At 35.5% G+C, this 20,614-nt stretch overlaps 1 protein-coding gene across 1 annotated transcript in view; it reads right to left on the reverse strand.

Annotated features, from left to right (window-relative positions):
* Nucleotides 1-8,001: 8,001 nt before the first annotated feature.
* ATP11B (ATPase phospholipid transporting 11B (putative)) overlaps nucleotides 8,002-20,614 on the reverse strand; it is a 121,248-nt gene continuing 108,635 nt past the window's right edge. Inside the window, exons 29-30 of the mRNA XM_029214120.1 lie at nucleotides 15,794-15,927; nucleotides 8,002-11,616 (exon numbers count right to left, since the gene is read on the reverse strand). Coding sequence (XP_029069953.1) covers nucleotides 11,535-11,616; nucleotides 15,794-15,927 — 216 coding nt within the window. The 3' untranslated portion in view covers nucleotides 8,002-11,534. The remainder of the gene's footprint in view (nucleotides 11,617-15,793; nucleotides 15,928-20,614) is intronic.

The following is a 20,614-nucleotide window of genomic DNA, read 5'->3' on the forward strand; positions in this document are numbered from 1 at the left end:
ACACAAATAATCAACTGTCAAAAAGGAAAATTAAGAAAACAATCCCATGTACAATTGCATCAAAAAGAATAAAATACTGGGGAATAAATTTAACCAAGGTAGCAAAAGACCTGTACACTGAAAACTATATGACACTGAAGAAACTGAAGAAGACATAAATAAATGGAAAACTAGTCCATGCTCATGGCTTAGAAGATTATTGCTAAAATGTCCATACTCTCCAAAGCAAATTACAGATCCAGTGCAATCCTCATCAAAATTCCAATGGCATTTTTCACAGAAATAGAACAAACAATCCTAACATTTGTATAGAACCACAGGAGACCATGAACAGCCAAAGCCACCTTGAGAAAAAAGAACAAAGCTGGAGGTATCATGCTTCCTGACTTCCAAATATATCACAGAACTCTAATAGAACAGTATGGTATTGGCATAAAAACATATATAGATCAATGGAACAGAATAGAGAAACCAGAAAGAAACCCATACACGTATGGTCAATTAATTTACAACAAAGGGGCCAAAAACCTACAATAGGGAAAGGAGTCTCTTAATAAATGGTGTTGGGAAAACTGGACCACTATCTTCCACCATACACACACACACACACACACACACGCTCAAAATGGGGGGCTTCCCTGGTGGCGCAGTGGTTGAGGGTCCGCCTGCTGATGCAGGGGATGTGGGTTTGTGCCCCGGTCCGGGAAGATCCCACATGCCGTGGAGTGGCTGGGCCCGTGAGCCATGGCCGCTGAGCCTGTACATCTGGAGCCTGTGCTCCGCAACGGGAGAGGCCACAACAGTGAGAGGCCCTCGTATCGCACACACACACACAAAAAAGCTCAAAATGGGTTAAAGATTTAAATGTAAGACCTGAAACCATAAAAGTCCTAGAAAAAAATAGGTGGTAAACTCCTTGACATCAGTGTTGGCATTGATTTTTTGGATTCAATATCAAAAGTAAAGGCAACAAAGTCAAAAATAAAAAAGTGGGACTATATCAAACTAAAAAACTTCTGCACAGCAAAGGAAGCCATCAACAAAATGAAAAGGCAACCTACTGAATGGGAGAAAATACTTGCAAATCATATATCTGACAAAAGGGTTAATATCCAAAATGTACAAGGAACTCATACAATTCAATAGCAAGAAAATAAACTATCCAATTAAGAAATGGGCAGAGGATCTGAATAGACATTTTCCCAAAGAAGCCATACAAATGGTACATGAAAAGGTGCTCAACATCACTCATCAGGGAAATGCAAATCAAAACCACAATGTCACATCCCACCTGTTAGAAAGGCTACTATCAAAAAAAGAAATAAGTATTGGTGAGGATGTGGAGAAAAGGAACCCTTCTACACTCTTGGCAGGAATGTAAATTAGTGTAGCTACTATGGAAAACGGTATAGAAATTCTACCTATGACCCAGTGATTCTACTTCTGGGGATTTATCCAAAAAGAAAAAACATTAACTCGAAAAGATATGTGCACACCCATGTTCACTGAAGCATTATTTATAATACCTAAGATATGGAAACAACCTAAGTGTCCAACAATGAAGAAATGGATAAAGAAAATGTACATGCATACATGAAGGAATATTCAGCCATAAAAAAGAAGGAAATCCTGCCATTTGGGACAACATGGATGGACTTTGAGGGCATTATGCTAAGTGAAATAAATCTGATAAAGACAAATACCGTATGAGCCAACTTATATGCAGAATCTAAAAACCAAAAACAAGAAAACTGAGCTCATGAATTAGAGAGAGAACAGATTGGTGGCTGCTAGAGGTGGGGGCTTAGGGTTGGGTGAAATGGGTGAAGGGGGTCAAAGGTACAAACTTCCAGTTACAGAATAAGTAAGTCATGAGGATGTAATGTACAGTATGGTGACTACAGTTAATACTGTACTGCAAATTTGAAAGTGCTGAGAGATCTTAAAAGTTCTCATCACAAGAAAAAATTTTGTAACTACGGTGAGGGATGTTAACTAGGCCTATTAACCATTTCACAATATATACAAATATCATTATGTTGTATACCTGAAAGTAATGTTATCTGTCAATTATACCTCGATTAAAAAAACAAAAGTGTGGAAAGAGAGGAGAAATTATTTCAGACATATGGAGATAAAAGTCTTATGAACTAAATTTAAATATTTAAATAAAATGGATAAACTCCTAGAAACATATAAAATATATAGGAATAACTTGAATAGATTCATAACTGTAAAAAGTATATTAGAGATAGTAGTCAAGGACCTGTCCTCTGAAAAAACCTCACTTCCAAATGTTTTTATTCTATGAAACTCTACCAAACTTTCAAAATAGCTAATTCTATTTTATGCAAGTTGTTCCAGAAACCAGAAAACAGGGGAAGTGGGAGGTCTTCCCAGCTCATTCCTTGAGATTAGTGTAATACTGACTCAAAAACCAGAAACAAAAAACCCAAACCAAGAGAATAAAAAGGAAAATTATAGGCCCATTTTGTTTATGTATGCAGATTCAAAATCCTACATAAAGCAATAGTTAAATGAATCCAACAGAGCACTAAAAATAACATATCATGAACAAGCAGGATTTCTGCCAGTAATGCAAGGATTGTTCAATATCAGAAAAATCCATCAATATACTTCTCTATATTAATAAAATAATGGAGTAAAACATTTCATGATAACTTTAGTTGAACCAGAACAATCATTTTGCAAAGTTCAACACCTATCTATAATTGTTAGTAAACTAGGAATAGAAGGAAATATTCTTAATGAGGGAAAAGCTATGTATACTCAAACCCTACAGTATATATCACACTAAATGGGTAAACCTTAGATGCATTCCCTTTAAGATAAGAAACAAGATTAGGATATCCTTATCACCACAAATGTTTAACACAGTATTGGAAATCCTGACTAACACTATTAAGAAAAAAGTGAAGGGACTGGAAGGGAAAAAAAGTATATCCCCCAAATATTTAGAAGTCAAAAAACCTCTAAATAATCCAGGGATCAAAAAAGAAATCATAAAGGAAATAAAATATTGATTTGAATAACAATGAAAAGATAAAATCTGTGGGAATCACCGAAAGCAGTACATGGAGGGAAATGTGTAGTTTTAATGTCTTTATTAAAAAGGGTTAAAAATCAATTTATCTAAGCTTCAAAAAAGCCATAAAAGAAGAGCAAATTAAAACCAAAATAGAGGGACTTCCCTGGTGGTCCAGCAGTTAAGAATCCTTGCTCCCAATACAGGGAGCATGGGTTCGATCCCTGGTTAGATCCCACACGCTGCAAAAAGCCTGTGTGCTGCAACTAAGGCCCAGTGCAGCCAAATAAATAAATGAATAAATGTTAGAAAACAAAATCAAAATAGAAAGGAATATACAGATGAGAGCATAGGGCAATAAAAATAAATGGGTAAAATTAACAAAGCCGAAAGTTGATTCTTTGAAAAAATTAATAGACTTGATTAAACCCCTAGCAAGATTGGTCAGGTAAAAAGTCTAGAAAAAAAGCTACCAATAAGCAAAAACAATACATATCCTATAGTCACTATAAGGATAATCAAAGAATATTCTGGACTTTATGTCAAAAATATTGGAAATTACATGAAGCGGACAAATTCCTTAAAAGATACAACTTACCAAATTTCATAAAAGAAACAGAAAATGTGAATAATCCTGTGTCTGTTTCAGAAATTGAATTTGTGATCCACAATATTCCCCCCCCTGCAAAAAAAACACCCCCCAAACCCCTCTAACTAGGTCCAGATGACATGAATTCTTCAAAACATTAAAACAAAAAATAATAACCTCATAAACTCTTCCAAAAAAGGGGAGGAGGGAACACTTCCCAAATTGTTTTGTGAGGCCAGCATAACCCTAATACCAAAACCTGACAGAGATGGTATAAGAAAATGAAATCACAGACCTATATCCTTCATAAGCATGGATACAAAAGCCTCTAACACAATATTAGCATATCAAACAACAATATATAAATGGATAACACATCATACCCCAGTGAAATTTATTTCAGGGATATAAAGTTGGCTTAACATTTGAAAATCAACCAAAATAGTTCACCATAGTACCAAGCTAAAACATACAAAACCATATGCTCATCTTGAAAAATGGAGGAAAAACATTTTCAAAACTCAACACCTCATGGTTCTCACCATGTCTATTTAACATTGTACAGGAAGCTCTAGCCAGTACAATAATGCAATAACAAGAGACAAAAGGCATGAAAATGGAAAAAACTGAATTCTCAGATGATAACTATTTACATCAAAATCAAAAGCATTCTACACAAAGTTAAAAAAATAGAAAAATTGAATGAATTTAGCAAGGTTGTTAAGTTACAAAGTAAAAAGCACAAAAATTAATTGCATTTATGTATGACAGTAATGAGTAACTGGAAGATAAATTAAGAAACAATTCTATTTACCACAGCACCAAAAACCTTAAAAATTTTAAGAGTTTAACAAAGATTTGCCAGATGTCTATACTGAAGACTACAAAACCTTCTTGAGAAAAGACCTAAGATAAATGGAGAGACATATCATGTTCATGGATTAGAAGAATCAATATTAAGATGTCAGTGCTTTTAAAATTGATAAATTCAGAGCAATCCAAATCAAAATCATATCAGGATTTTTTTTAAATAAATTGATCAGCTGATTCCAAAATTTATATGGAAATGCAAAGAACCTAGGACAGACAAAACAATCTTGACAACATAGTTGAAGGGCTTAAACTACCTTATCTCAAAGCTAGGCATAAAGCTATAGTAATTAAGACAGTGTGCTACTGGTGTAAGGATAAATGAACAGAATTGGAGAGTCCAGAAATAGACCCACATTTATACAGTTTATTTTATAAATTTTTTGGCCACACTGCGTGGCTTGTGGGATCTTAGTTCCCCAACCAGGGATCAAACCCATGCCCCCTGCAGTGGGAGCACGGAGCCCTGATCACTGGACTGCCAGGGAATTCCCCAGTCAGCTAATTTTATGAATTAATGAATTCACCAAATGAATTCAATGGAGATAGAGAACATTTTCAACAAATGGAGCTAAACCAAATAGATACTCTTATGGGGGTTGGGAGGAAGGAAGATCCTCAATCCTTGCCTCACATCTTACACATAAATTAATTTGAGATGGATCATGGACTTAAATGTAAGAGGCTGCTTTCAGAAGAAAACACAGGAAATTATCTTCATGAACTTGGGGTTGACAAGAATATTTTAGATAAGACACAAAAAAACACATAACCATAAAGGAAAAAAAATGGACTTCATCAAAATAAAACACTCCTGCTCCCCAAAGTCACCAGTAAGAAAATATACAGGCAGAGCACAGGCTGGGGGAAAATGCTAGTAATACATACATCTGACAAAGAACTTACTAACATCCTCATGAAAAGGATTCCAACCATTCTGTAATGAGACAAGCAACCTAATGAAAAAAAAAAAATGGCCAGAGCCTTCAATACACATTTCAGAAAAAAAAGATAAATTGTCAGTAAGCATATAAAAAGGAGTTAAACATCATTTGTTATGCAAATTAAAATCATGAGATATAATAAAACAACTGGAACTCTCATTATTGTACACAAATGCACATAAAATGGCACCTACAGTCACTTGGGAAAACTTTTGGCAGTTTCTCATAAAATTAAACATAAACCTACCTTATGACCCAGAAATTCTACTCATTATTTAATAAGAGAAATGAAAACACGTCCACGAAGAATGTTCATAATAACTTTATTTGTAATCACCCCAAACTGTAAATAACTCAAATGTCCATAAACCAGAGAAAGGATAAATTGTGGGATGTTCATGAAAAGGAACACTACAGAGTAGGAAAAAACCCTCCAAACTATGGATATATGCAACAACATGTATGAACCTCACAGACATTGTAAACAAAGTCAGATGCAAAAGTGAACATGTATAATTCCATTTATATGAAATTCAAGAACAGGTGAAACTGATCTATGACAATAGATAACAGAAAAAAATGGTTGCCAAGGGCAGAAAGGGAGAGAAATACATTTCCTGGACACCTTCTGAGATGATAGAAAAGTTCTCTATCTGGACTTGGATTAGGATCACACAGATGTATACAATGTCAAAAGAAATAGAACGTAATCCTAAAATCTATGCACTTCACTGTCTACAAATTTTACTTGAATACAGACCGTTTTACCTTAAAAATTAGTATTAAAAATCTGACATCAGGGCTTCTCTCGTGGTGCAGTGGTTAAGAATCCGCCTGCCAGGGCTGGGGACACGGGTTCAATCCCTGGTCCAGGAAGATCCCACATGCCGCAGAGCAACTAAGCCCGTGCGCCACAACTACTGAGCCCGTGCTCTAGAGCCCGTGAGCCACAACTACTGAGTCTGCATGCCACAACTACTGAACCTGCATGCCTAGAGCCCGTGCTCCACAATGAGGAGCCACTGCAATGAGAAGCCTGTGCACCGCAACGAAGAGTAGCCCCTGCTCGCTGCAACTGGAGAAAGCCTGCATGCAGCAATGAAGACCTAACACAGCCACACACACAGAACAATCTGACATCAGATTTTTATCAGATCTGCCACTTCCCAAAACAGCAAAAGATCTGCCACTTCCCAAAACAGCTGTTCACACAGACATGTGAACTCACCTCAATTTACAACAGCTTTGTTCTTTGAGTCAGTTACTCTTCAAAATAAAACTTGAATTGTTTTCGAATTCACTAAATTTTCTAGTGAAATGCTGCTCATAAAATTTTACTTTCCTGCCCTAAATTTCCTATTCATTAAGAACATGATCCAGGGACTTCCCTGGTGGCGCAGTGGTTAAGAATCTGCCTGCCAACGCAGGGACACGGGTTTCAGCCCTGGTCCGGGAAGATCCCACATGCTGCAGAGCAACTAAGCCCATGAGCCACAACTACTGAGCCTGCACTCTAGAGCCTGCGAGCCACAACTCTGAGCCCGCGTGCCACAACTACTGAAGCCTGCGTGCCTAGAGCCTGTGCTCCACAACAAAGAGAAGCCACCGCAATTAGAAGCCCGCGCGCCGCAACGAAGAGTAGTCCCTGCTCACCACAACTAGAGAAAGCCTGTGCGCAGCAACGAAGACCCAACACAGCCAAAGATAAATTTATATATAAAAAAGGAACATGATTCATTATGTTGTACAATAAAAGTTAAAGACCGAAGTACCCTAAAGATAGTCCAAACCCTCAACTCCTTTTATAATAAAAACAGATGCCGAGATAAACTGACTTGTCCAGGATCATGTTCTTGTTTCATTTCAGAAATAAAAATACATATATTATATACATTGTCACCCTTTGCAAATACTAACACGCAAAAACAACAGCTTACCTTTTTAATAAACGTAGATAAAATAATTACGTGGCAACTGAAGAAGCATTAGAAACAATGACTGATCATTAGGAGGTTAGACTATTTTAGAAATAAATGTTACATATATTTTATATATATTTTTTAAATGTTATATTTTAAAGCACATTTTTATTTTTAAAAACTTTAATTTTTTTGGCCGTGCCATGCAACATGTGGGATCTTAGTTCCCCGATCAGGGATTGAACCCTGAATTGGAAGCATGGAGTCTTAACCACTGGACCGCCAAGGAAGTCCCAGAAAGCACATATTTTCTATTAAACTAAGGCATTTCCAAATTTACACTGGCTGGTTTTTCATGAATGATACATTTTCTAGTTGAAGTGTGTTGGCCTTTACAGTTGGTGCATTTGAATCAGACAGCTTTTCAGGAACTGTACCGATAAGCTATAAAACTTGGGTAACAAAAGAACTTCTGGACTTTTGAAAACTGCAGTTAGTGAAAGGCATAATGGAATTTCTGTACTCTAATGGAGGGAAAATGTAGTAAAAATTTAGCTAAAAAAACCCCAAAAAACTTGGCAGTGCTGGTTGTGATGAGCAGAGAGAGGCTTAAAAGGCATTCAAATAATGGAAAAAGACTTTTACTTACATAGGAAATTTTTTATTTGATAAATATAATTTCATAAACTTTAAAAAATTACTGAGAGCTGTACAATAGGTATACTACATTTACTGACAATGCAGATAATTTAGATATTAGACAGCCACAGTGTCTGAGGTCCAAAATTTTAAACTGAGTGTTGTGACAGTATTTCCAACTACTAATTATTCATAAAAATCTAAGTCACCATTATTACAAACATATCATTAGTTATGATCTATTTTTTGCAGGAATATCATTCAGGTTATCTCACATAAACAGCACTTTAATAATGTTCTATTTTTATGAAAATAGATGACTCATCAGGATAGAAATAAAAATGTCTCTAAAGGGGGACCAAAATTAATAAAACACGTTTTACATAACTCTTTGGTGTGTTAGTCTTATTAATGACTGCTTGTATCATACTCCAAATTGATATTTACAGGAAAAACACAAACATGGATGATTTTCCCTTTCTCCCCAGTCCCCAATAACTTTTCAGAGCAGCATATGTTAAAAAGTTTTGGTATTAATTATAAATTTTTTAGTGGCCGTGACTCCTGCCTATCAGACAGGAGTCTGAAGCTTACCACAGGAGCCCAATTTCACAATCTTAACGCAGTAGAAACGACCCTGGTCTGAGCAAGGTATTCCCTAACTGGATGATTTGCCTCTGTTTAACCTCCTACTCAGGACAGTGCCAGAGTTTGGATCAGGTCTGGGAAGCCTTTGGATCTCAGGGAGATTAAGACCCAAGGGGGAGGCTAGTTAAGAGAAATTCAAACTGAATTCTCCCCTCTTTTCTTCTCAACCCCACAGAAACGCTGGGTAGCTATAGTTCTCCTGGCCCACATTCTACTCCTTCTGGGGTGAGCCTAATGCTTGCTAAAGCTAAGACAGGGTGCTGAGTCACCTAAAGCAGCTGATACGCAATTCTGGAAACTGACTTGGTGCTTGCTGCTATCTTCAGGGCTACAGGCTTCAGGCTAGGCAAAAGCAAACAAGTGAGGCAAATCGATTTGAGACCACTAACTAGCAGTAACACATGTAGCATCGTACCCTGGTTTTGGCAGATAAAAAAGTTAATTATCAACATCATACTTTCCAAAGAATTTTAAAGAAATATGCAAGGGAGAAAATTTCTTATTACTCATTATGCAGTAATAGTTTTACAATATGAATATTTAGCACTAGAAAACTACTGCAAGTTTGTAGACAAGAGTTACTTTCTTAAATAACCAGAAGAAAACCCCTTTCTTACAAGATAATCTTCCTTTAAATGGAGTAGGTTTTGAACAACAGACTAGGAGAAGCATGTCAGCGGATGCTATTAACTTTTTTCAGATATAAAATTCCTACATAACTTCAAATACTGAACGCAGAAAATTGCATCAATCACACCTTGAGCACCATATAGGCTAGCTGACCTCATGCCTTGCTGTAGTTGGTCAGAGACTGCTTGATAGCTTTGCAGTCCTTCCCTAGTGTTAGCAGTCAGTTAAACTGATGGCAAATAAACACTGTAAGGTAGATGTAATGCAGGGCTACTGAACGTCATTTTGTTATATGAACATTTTGTAAGACATTCTAAGAAAAAGCAAATTCTGTATTATTCTCCACTAATACTCTACTGAATATTTTCTGCAATATTTCCTCTTCTGGAACACGAGCTGGTAAGGGTACACACTGTACATTTTATTATCCCTTTACTGTATTTGCAGGATAACAGTATCTTCCTAAACTCAATCTAAGTTAAAGAAGGGCTACTTATGAAAATTAATATTTAGGCTGAAATTCATAACCTAATATCCTTGCATTATTGAAAGAGACAAATGTTATATTAGCAAGAAAACAGTTTACCAGTGAACAAAGGTAAAGTCTTAATTCTACCATTCTTCCCCTACCAGCCCAATTCCAGAAGTCTTATATTCATGAAATGGGAAAGGGGTGGAGGGTTGTGCAATAAACCTACAGAAAGGAATTATCATATTCTCCAGGGAAAATTTCGGCAACACCTTACTTAACCATTTCCATACAATTTTGAATGTATATGTACACAATAATATGCTTAGAGATGAGTAACAGTTCTTTAATAATCATTTCCAAGTTTTAAAACATTACTTTTTATCAAAACAAATGACAACACTGGATCTACATGATAAACTCAGGATGAAAATCAAGTACTGAACTGCAGTGAGTTAACAGCAGTAATACATACCTGATTAATTATTTTTAGCATTTAAATTTACTGCAGCCATTACCCCATATAATTTAGCATTTTAGACTTTGCTTCATTTACATTCTATAGCCACACCTTATAATGGGACACTGGGCAGATTGCACTTCACTGTAGTAGTCTGCTGTAAGTTAGATAACGTATACTAGCCTAAAAATAACAGGATTCTCATCTGAAATTCTTTATTCTAAAAGCTAGCTTACTGAAAAGCAAGAGCACTTCTGAGCTAGTTACAGAAAGAGGCTCTTCTCATTTTATTGATTTAATTATCCTAATATTTTGATTTGTGTAATTAAAAGTATTTGCAATATTTAAATAGTTTTCAAACTGGTTTTTTATTGATTATAGTTGAATTTACAACAGTGTCGTAAAATACTATACACAGAGCCTTCAGATAGACAAAAAAAGCGAATTTAAATATATTAACCAGATTAAAGCATGCGAAAGATCCAATGATAAACACATTAAATAATAATATGCTAATGGTGTCTAATTTACCCACTATAGGTTCTTTACATTGTCACAAAAATAGTAAACATCAATTTGAAATTTGGTGAATGGACTTGATTCCTGATTTATAGGTAAGATATGATATACCCTTTGCATGTATATGGTTAACTTAACTGGTTGTGCTACAGTACATTTAGAGAAGTTTTGGTACTGGTATATATTTACTACCCATACTGCAGTAAATAATGGTTGGAAATGCATTCTCCTAATTTGCTCTGTGAACTTAGAAAGCACTAATGAATGAACAAACATGGGTCACTGAGGGACCAAATTCCTTACTATTCACATTAACTTTTCCCATGAAAAGTTTCAAATATAACTCTAATAAAAAAATAGAGTTTTCAAGGCAAACTTTTCAGCATAATTTATAGAGGCAGATTTAAACAGAAGACTCAATAACCAAGCCATACGAAAAAATACAATTAACTAGGAATTAGCTCCCTTTTCTACCTTGATGTTAAAATATTTAGTGGCCTTAGCAAAAGGCTGAAATGCCATTGGGAGTCCCGTAAGCACACGGGGACAACCCAGATAAAGAGATGAAAATGTCTCTTTATTCATAAATTTTAACATGTTCAGATTTAAATTAAGAGGGCGGCTGACAGGGGTGCATGGTAATGCTTTTTGTTTGTTTGCCATTATAACTCTGAGTGGGCATGAACTACTCCAGAGATTTCAGAAAGTAATTCCGCAGAGGTAGTGTGGCCATTACCAGGATGATCACACTGAATTTTAGGAAAGGAGTTGAAATGGCTCCCACAAAGTACTACTGCCCCTTTAACAAGTAGACGAGTCCATTGTGGAGAGAGTCAAGATGCTCCTGTCGTTGGTATAGAAAGGATCCGATGCACTCCATGATCTAAAGTAACAATAAGAGAAAAGTTTGGCTCACCAGGACCTATGTTTCAATTGAGAAAAAATTTTACTCTAAAACTTAGGACCAAAATGCGATTTGAGTATTAAAATAAGCACTGATTGATGCATTTTTAAATGCTAAAGATAAGTTCTTCTTACTAGCATTGAAGGACCAAACATTATATTATACAAAAACTTGGGAAAAATAATGCTCTAGTCATCATATAAAAATATTAGCCAAAATTCATTAGCATTAAAACAATTTCTATAGGTAGCAAAGCATGAGACACTCTTAAAATCTTAATTCAATAAGAAACAAGTTTGTTATTAAGAGGTATGCACATTTGGTTTTACTGAAAAGCAACTAGGCTGTATTTTGACATCACGAAAGCAAACAAACAAAAATCCCACTTACCAAAAGCTTTGGAATGAAACAGTAGTATGTTCATATTATATTATTATTTCTTTTCAGGTATAAATTCTATTCTAAAGGTTTTAGCATTAATTAGCTTGAACAAAGTAAATGTTTTAATTCAATAGGTATCAAAGACACCGTGAACGAAGTAAATGTTTTGACTCAATAGGTATCAAAGACAGCTAAAAGTCACTAGGGTTTTCACTTAACTAAGAACAAATGATCCTCTACTGGTCTGGAAAAAGTTAACTACTGTCTGTCTGAATGATAAGGCCATAAGCAATTCATTATATAATACTTTATTTGCAGCTGTACCAATTTCAGCTAAAATAACTTAAGACTAAAAATAGCCTGCCATGCTTAAAATGGCCTAACCTATTTCAAGGACAGTATTAGGATTACCAAGTTAAAGGTGGCCTTTCTTAGAAGACTAAAAGCACTTAATAAATACATTTTATGTAACTTTTTCCAGGGTTCCCACTTTCCTTAAATAGAGAAGTTAGAGAAAGAGATTAGCACTTAAAATGGCCCAAATTCACTTTTATAAAAAATCTGCTGTTTCCTAGAGACTAAAGTTTGTGTAGTTCAATTATAAACCGATTAAGTGAGCACAGTCACAATGAAGATTGGAACCTAGAAACTTTACAAAGTTGGCAAAGAGGAAGACAAACAAGCAACAACAATACCAGTGGTTTACAGGTTCTCTAATTTTACTAGTTTCCAGAAAACTCAAACAGTATCTACCTTCGTTTAAGAAGGGCTTGCTCACTACGGTCTCTCTAGCACCTAGAACTGTGCTATAGTAGGTACTCAGTATTTGTAAAATATATGAATGGAGTAAGACTATGAACATTTCTTAGAGTAAGTATTTATGCAAGAAAAAGTATGCTCAGACACACATGACAAAACATAACTATAAACAATACTCCCAAACTGCCAATATTTTAGTTTTTCCTCTTTTCCAACCATTGCTTACATAGAAGAATCTTATTAGGTAAGGTTTCCTTCATTTTTGATCTTTTCAAAGCACACATGTGCATTCATATTGTTAAATATCATATTTGACAGAACATTAAACACCTGAACTACATATTAACTATTAACGCCTTTCTACTTAAAAGACAGTTTTGATTAGGATAAAGTAACTGCTGGTAAATTACATACAGAAAAGCATTTATTGCTGAAGTACAGCCCTTTAGAGTACAACATGGCATATCCTTTATATAGCACCATGATGCTATCTTTGAAACAGAGCTTGCAATATGGCATATTCCTTTGACAACATCAATTAGTAAAATATAAGTAGAATTTTTGGGCCTGGATGGTAAAACTTTATTAGTAAAGAAATCTGTCATATGAAAGCACTAATTGTATTTCTCAGGAGATGACCATTACCTCTTATGTTTAATTAATGTTAATGGAACAAATATCCAAAGGATTCTACATCTTGTAAATAGAGGTATCAGTCTTGCCCTACCTTTTCAATTAGACATGAGAGAAATGTAGAATAGACGCTATTCCAAAAGCAAAACAGAATGCCAAATATATTTCACTAAAACAATTACAAGTTAAAAACAAAAACAAATGACTTTTCAAAGTTTAAATATAATGTTAATGGATCCATGGCAATATTCATATAGCCCTTAGAAAAGCACCAAGTGGTTTTGGATATTGTATAATTTTATCCACTAAAAAAAAAAATAGAACAAATCTCAAAAGACTTTTTAGATTATTCATTTGAAGAAAACAGGGAGATAATGACAGTAGTAACTGACAGCATAACCTGAGATGCTGGACAAAATTGGAAAGGTATTTATAGTCTGTCAAATAAGATATTCATTACTGTTAAACATTTTATTAGAAAAAAAAAACTCTTAAAAAAGAAAAAAGTGAGATACAATTTCAAGGGGAAAGAAGTACAGATGAGAAGAGACACCTTCAACGGAACATGCAGAAATAAATCCCATAATTCCTTGGGCAGGTTCAAAAGGGATAATGCAGCATAAAAATGGTTATGTAAAGAATAATGGGGTGCATCACCTAAATAGTTGATATCCAGAAAATGGGAATATATATAAAGCAGAAAAATATTCTGGGATCATTTAAAATTAATTCTAGTCTTTTTTTAGTAGTTAGTGAAGATGTATATTGTCATTAAAGAGAACTTCGTGTTGAAAAAGATGTTCTAAAAATTCTATACAAGTTCTACAGTAGTCTCTTAGTCTAATTCCCACCTTAGTTCTGTGCAGTAAAGCTGTCTTATATTATACATTAGGTCTTTCTGGAACTTCCTTTGGGACACTTGTTGGCCTGGGTACATGACAGAACTACTTTCTTATAATGCATTTCATAATACAGTTGTGTAAGTCATAACATACAAGTCCCAATAAATTTAGGTGCTCATAGTAATTCTTACATGTGGAATAAAATGCCTACAAAATAATATCACAGCATTATGGAAATATTTTTGATCACATTATAATCAACAAATGGGGTCTGAAACCACAGACATTATGTTATTAACATAAGAATGCTCTTTATAAATGCAACTGTACCATAAAGAAATGGCCACAACTAAAGGCAAAGTGGGAACTAGCAAGTTCACCAGTAAAAGTTACCTGAATTCTATGATACAAGAATGATGTCATACTCATTATTTTTAAAACATAAAGTCAACCAAATATTAAAAATTCTTATCAACAGATAAGAGTAGTGCCTCCTCTGCCCTTTATTCCCTGCTCCTGGGGTCTTTCCAACCTTTTCCCAGGCGTGGCACATGTAGAAAGTGATACTATTCATGTGGCACGCTGTGGACAATGGAAATGACCATCCATTCTTGCCCATCCGTAACCCTTCATGAACACGAGTGCACTGCTGCTCTGACTTTGAGACTTTGATATCATTCACCTAAAGAATACCAAAGTGTGAAAAAAATTATTTCTATTCCTTAATATTCCCTAAATAATAACATGTCTCTTGGGGAAATGTATAAAGAATTGAATCAATTTCACTTTTAAATAATTTAAGTGGTATATACCAAAAAATGGTATTTTTGTTATGATCCAAAAGAGCAAATCTAATTCAAGAAACACATTTGGGAGGAGACAAAAACACTAAAATTCTTCTAAACCATAATTTAAAGAGCCTGTTCTAAGCTATAGACTTTTAATTAGACCATAAATACCGAGTAAAAACTTAAAAATCACAACTTATTTTAAAACCTCATTATACACATAAAAAGGTGTAGGAGAGCAGAATTTCAGCCTTTTATGTTTATAAATACCTCAAAGTCTCAAATGAGTGACTAGACAATATACATGAAGAATAAGAAAGGCAAAATCTTTTGACTTTACTATTATGTGTAGATTATTTTGTAAATACAAAAAGCAAACATACAAGCAAAACAAATACAGGAAATAAAACAATTTAGGTATAATCAAAAAAAGAAAGTTATAAAAATAAAATGAGTACCAGGTACACACTCCTATTCACCACATTTGAGAAAGACTGTAAAGCAAGATTTTTTGTTCATTAGATGAAAAGTCTCTTCAAAGGTGCTTTCTGTTCCTTTGTTAGTGAAAGAACCCCCTACACCCTAAAGCCACAAAGTGAAATACCATCAAAGAGTGCTAATAAACAGCACACTTCCTGCTTCAGTTGGTAAAACCAGGGGCTGATTTATTAGGTATCTAGAGATGCAGGTTCATCCTGTTCCAGTTTATAGGATACTCATCTGCAGCAAAGGCTACTTAGAGAAATTTCACACCTGCTGACATGGGACGGACTACATCTTCCTATTACTCGTTCCAGCATTCTTCCAACAGATGCGCACGCTGTTTCTCCTTCTGAGAAACAGCACATGGAGTCCAAGCACTTGATACTTGAATTTGTTTCAGTAAGCTGAAGGAGTTGAAGGAGAAAAATATTAGTTATTTATAGATTTGAAATTCCAAAAAGCATTAAAAAAACTGCAACAAGCACTTTAAAACCAAAAGTAATATATACATGTTTTCTATAATATGGAAATGTATGGAAGGCTTTAATTAAGAGTAATCATACAAAAATATTTAAAAGGCACTGTGTCCTAAATTAGAGGCTGAGTAAAATCATTATATAAAACAAGTACCTGGATACGATATAAATCTGCAAAGATTTTGCATTTTAATATCTTAATATATTATGATTAAAATGATTTATTTACATCAACCACTCAGAGACTTAATGAATTCTCATTCTTCTTTGAGCTTTTGTTTAGGTGAAATGCTCCTGCAATTTCAATTAAAAATATCTAGTAACTGAGAAAAGTAGAGTTTAAATTATTTTGAAGACTGGGAAATAACCAGGCAGGACCAAATCACAATCTTCAACAATAACAACAACAATAGTAGCAAACACCTTATGTAGTGCCAGGTTCTAAACACCATATAGATATATATATGCACATCATAAATAATTCTTGAAAAAAGCATCACCTGCCTTAACTTGCTAAGCAACTATTAAGTGCTAACCATGCCCATAATAAGTTCATCTTGCTTTTTAAAAATTAACTGATGATACATTATTAAAATAAAGAAGTAACTAAGTAGTACTATTTAGATTTAAAACTGAATTAATTTCTGTAAGCTTGCAAGGTTTATATTGATTGAGGGATAAAAAAACCTGGCAAGAAAAACTTAAAGCCACAGTACTAATAATTTCAATCCTGTTAAAATAAGGGGTAAAAAATGGTATGACCACATAGCCCAATGACTCCCAACCCTGGTTTTGACAGTCAAGGGTACACCTAAATTTCTCAAGGGTTATCATTTTGAACTTATTTTTCACTCATTTTCCTTTACATATATAACATATTGCATAACAAATCTTTCAAAAGCGTAGAGGAAGGAAAACAACAAAAATAGATTCATTAGAGTGCTGCAATTCACAAAGGTTGGGAATCACCAAGTGTCGAGTGTAGGCATGGCAACAGGGGACACTTGTGGAGACACTCACAATGGACAGAGGACACAAACATGACGAAACGTAAATAACCTGGCATTCCGAACCTAAGCAACTGGTGAGGTCCTGCAAAATCCCTGCTCAGAATAATGCTGCCAAATACCAAGCAGTGCGAGACAACTTGGTTCCTGTTAGGCAATGAACTGATTGCATCAATGTCCTAGGATCTGCTAAGCACTGAGAAATAGCCAAATTTTACTTATTCCTTCATTATAATACCCTTGGGTTTAGGACTGTTTACGATACTATTTCTTAAACTGTGTATTATGAGATATTTACAGACATTGCACGAAAAAAAGTTCTGTGGCCAATTAAGTTTGAGAAACACTAGTTCAAGGAATGTCTAAACAGACTTTATGAGTAAAGGACTGTCAGTAAGTCAGGTTGTGCGGTCAGTCTCCAGGGAGAGAGCTAGACATGGTGCAATTCTCAAATTTGTTTTTTTCAGTAAACTCCCCTTCCTCCCCTCCCCAAATGGAACATTAATCAACACCAGGAGGAACATTAATATTCAGTGGAAGATTTTAGGAAATGCCGGTTTAGGTAACAGGATTTCACCAGTTTCCCAGTTTCCTCCTTGGGTCACTGGGCTCCAGCTTCCTCCATCTCAAAGCCAACCTCTGTAGGAAGCAGGACTTTAGAGCTCCCACATGCTCAAGGATAAAGTACTACACCTCAAAGAGGCCTGTAGGGCCCTTTATAACCTGATATCAGGCTGCCTTTGCTGCTCTACTTCTAAATGCTCCTGTACAGTCTCTACACAGCCAACCAGGCAGTGCTCCCTGCCTGTGGGTATGTGTCAGGGCCTGTCACCAACTGGGGGGCAGACTGCTGACCCCTAACACCAAGTTCAGTTTAAATACCATCATCTCTATGAAACCTCCTCCACCTCTCCAACTATCAGTACTACCTCTTTCTCTCTAGATTCTATTCCAATTCTTGTTTGAATCATTTAAACGACAGAAGCACTGAACTTCAACTTATACTTCACTGAGCAAGGCACTGTGCTGGTTCCTAAAGGGGACAGCAACCCTGCCTTCAATCTGTTGAGTAAAGGATAAAGAAAAGGGTGGGAGATAAGCCAGGAACAAGTAATAATGGCAGTTATATTAATGGAATGCTTACTATGTATGTGCCAGTTAGTATGTAAGATGCTTCTCATGGATTATCTCATTTATAACCACCTTTTTGGACAGGCACCAGACTCATACACATTTTACAGATGAGGAAACAGAGAAGTTAAAAATATGTTCATGCTCACCCAGCTGGGGCTTGAGTCTTGGTTTGATTCCAGGGCCTAAACCTCTTTACCATGCTGTTATACTGCCTTCTTATAATTATGGTATGAAGCAGAGTACAATATTGAAAAAGAGGAAGGAAAGCTCAAACCCAGCTGTTGTTGTTGGTATTACTGGGAGAGCATGAGAGATTTGATGAAAAAGATGGCATATGAAGACTGGATGGGATTTCAATAGCTGGAGATGGGAGAGTAACAGCATTCCAGACTATAAGCAGAGAGAATGAGTAACTGCGTGGGCAGAAAAGTATGATGTGCATTTAGTGCATGTTTAGCCTAAGTGTAGAGAGAGTAGTTGTTACTCCTGCCCCCTTGCAAAAAGACCAGTGTGACTCAAAGTGTGATCTATGTATGGATCACTGTTGGTCTGAAAACGCTGTTACTAGCTCATGAGAGACAAGTGCGTCGGGCCCGTGAGAGTAAGAGATTAGACAATTTTATGGCAATTTGACAGAATACTTTTGTAACTGTTGAATCTAATTTAAAAAATGGGGCTTATTTTATATATCTTTCAAATTTCATTTCCTAGTAATTCATTTTTATTGTATTTTACAAAAGTATTGGTCCGTGATGAACTGGAAATGAACAACAACAAAACAAACAAGAAAACAAACTGGTCATTCACAACATTTATCTGGGGAGCACTGAACTAGACCAGAAACTTGAAAGAGCAAGGGGTTTGGTTCTTCTTAGCTTAACAACATGTGCTTTACTACTGCTGGTGCTCAACTAACTGACAGGGATTCACTAAAGATAACATCCATAAGGTCAGCAGCATTTGAGTGTCCACATACATGCAGAACACTGCTTAGGTTTGGATCTGCTTTGCATTCATCACCTTTTACTTTAAAACCTAAGGACAAGTATTAAACTAAGGGCAACTCAACACAGAGAGTAAACATCTTAATATGTCAAAAATATTATACGGGCTTCCCTGGTGGCGTAGTGGTTGGGAGTCCGCCTGCCGATGCAGGGGACACGGGTTTGTGCCCCGGTCCGGGAGGATCCCACATGCTGCGGAGCGGCTGGGCCCGTGAGCCATTGCCGCTGAGCCTGCGCGTCCGGAGCCTGTGCTCTGCAGCAGGAGAGGCTGCGGCGCTGAGAGGCCCGCGTACCGCAAAAAAAGAAAAGAAATGACTTCTTCAGATCACCTTCTGAACTAAGCAAAATATATTTCCTTTTTATTCCCTAAGGAGAAAGAAAAAACCCAACTGTTTTGAAAATGCTGGTTAACTGTGTTACTGTAAAGCTATCTATAGAAAACACTATAGTGTTCTCTAGCAAACCTCCAAGCTCCATCACTTTTCCATATATACATATTTGATCTCATATCATAGCTTCCAGTATAACCGGGGGTGGAGCATTTAGATCTCATTTCATTCAAAGTAAGGAGAGGGAGTCATTACCTTTTTAAGAAAGAGACTATTAATAAATACTAGAAAAGAAAACAAGTAACAGGAGTGAGACCCTACCTGGTGGCACCAAACAGTAACTTTTAACTTAACAGAAATTTTGATTTATTGGTAAGACTCACTCTCCACCACATTTACTTCCCAGAAACACCCACGTAACTTAGAGCTAAAAGGGCTGCCAAGCAAAACAACTATGGAGATCCAACATGGGTATGTATGGCTAATAAAAATTTTCATCTTTATAGAACTTCCCTTTTGAAATAAATTCTGGCTCACTGCTCTTATTTCCATTATTTTCACATCAATGATGGTAAACATTTAGAAGTTTCTCCTGTTACTTCTACAAAAATCTTCCTTAAATTTTCTAAGTGTTGGAAAACTGTCATACGTTTCTAAGTTTTTTAGTCACGCCTATGACATTTTACCCTATCAAATCAAATAAAGTTCTTTAAGTTTAGATAAAAATTATTTAACTATTGACCATATTTGTTCTTTTGCCTGTAAAATTGTTTTATATACTTCATAATCAAAGAACACCTTGCTTAGCCTTAAAGGAGATATTTGGAAAGAAGTCTTAAACTATAATTATGGAGGGAAGAAAAGGCATTTAAGGAAATGATTTTCTTTTAAATGTGAGATCAAAAGTCATCAAATATTACCAATTTCCATATTTGGCTAAGAATAATAAAACCCCTACAACAAGTTAATAGCTTCAAGTTCTTATTCAGAATTGGAAGAGGTACCTGTTTAATGATGGTATTTAAATAACTACTTTGCTTACTCAAGGCCTCTTTCTCCAAAACATGCTGTAAGCTCACATTTACTCCTCTGGACTCCCCTCCCTTTCTCTCTCACCAAGTAAAATAAACAATTTTGAAAG

Source organism: Monodon monoceros, unplaced genomic scaffold (assembly GCF_005190385.1).
Source record: "Monodon monoceros isolate NGI ecotype Baffin Bay Population unplaced genomic scaffold, NGI_Narwhal_1 Super_Scaffold_11, whole genome shotgun sequence".
In the NCBI taxonomy this organism is placed as follows: Eukaryota; Metazoa; Chordata; class Mammalia; order Artiodactyla; family Monodontidae; genus Monodon; species Monodon monoceros.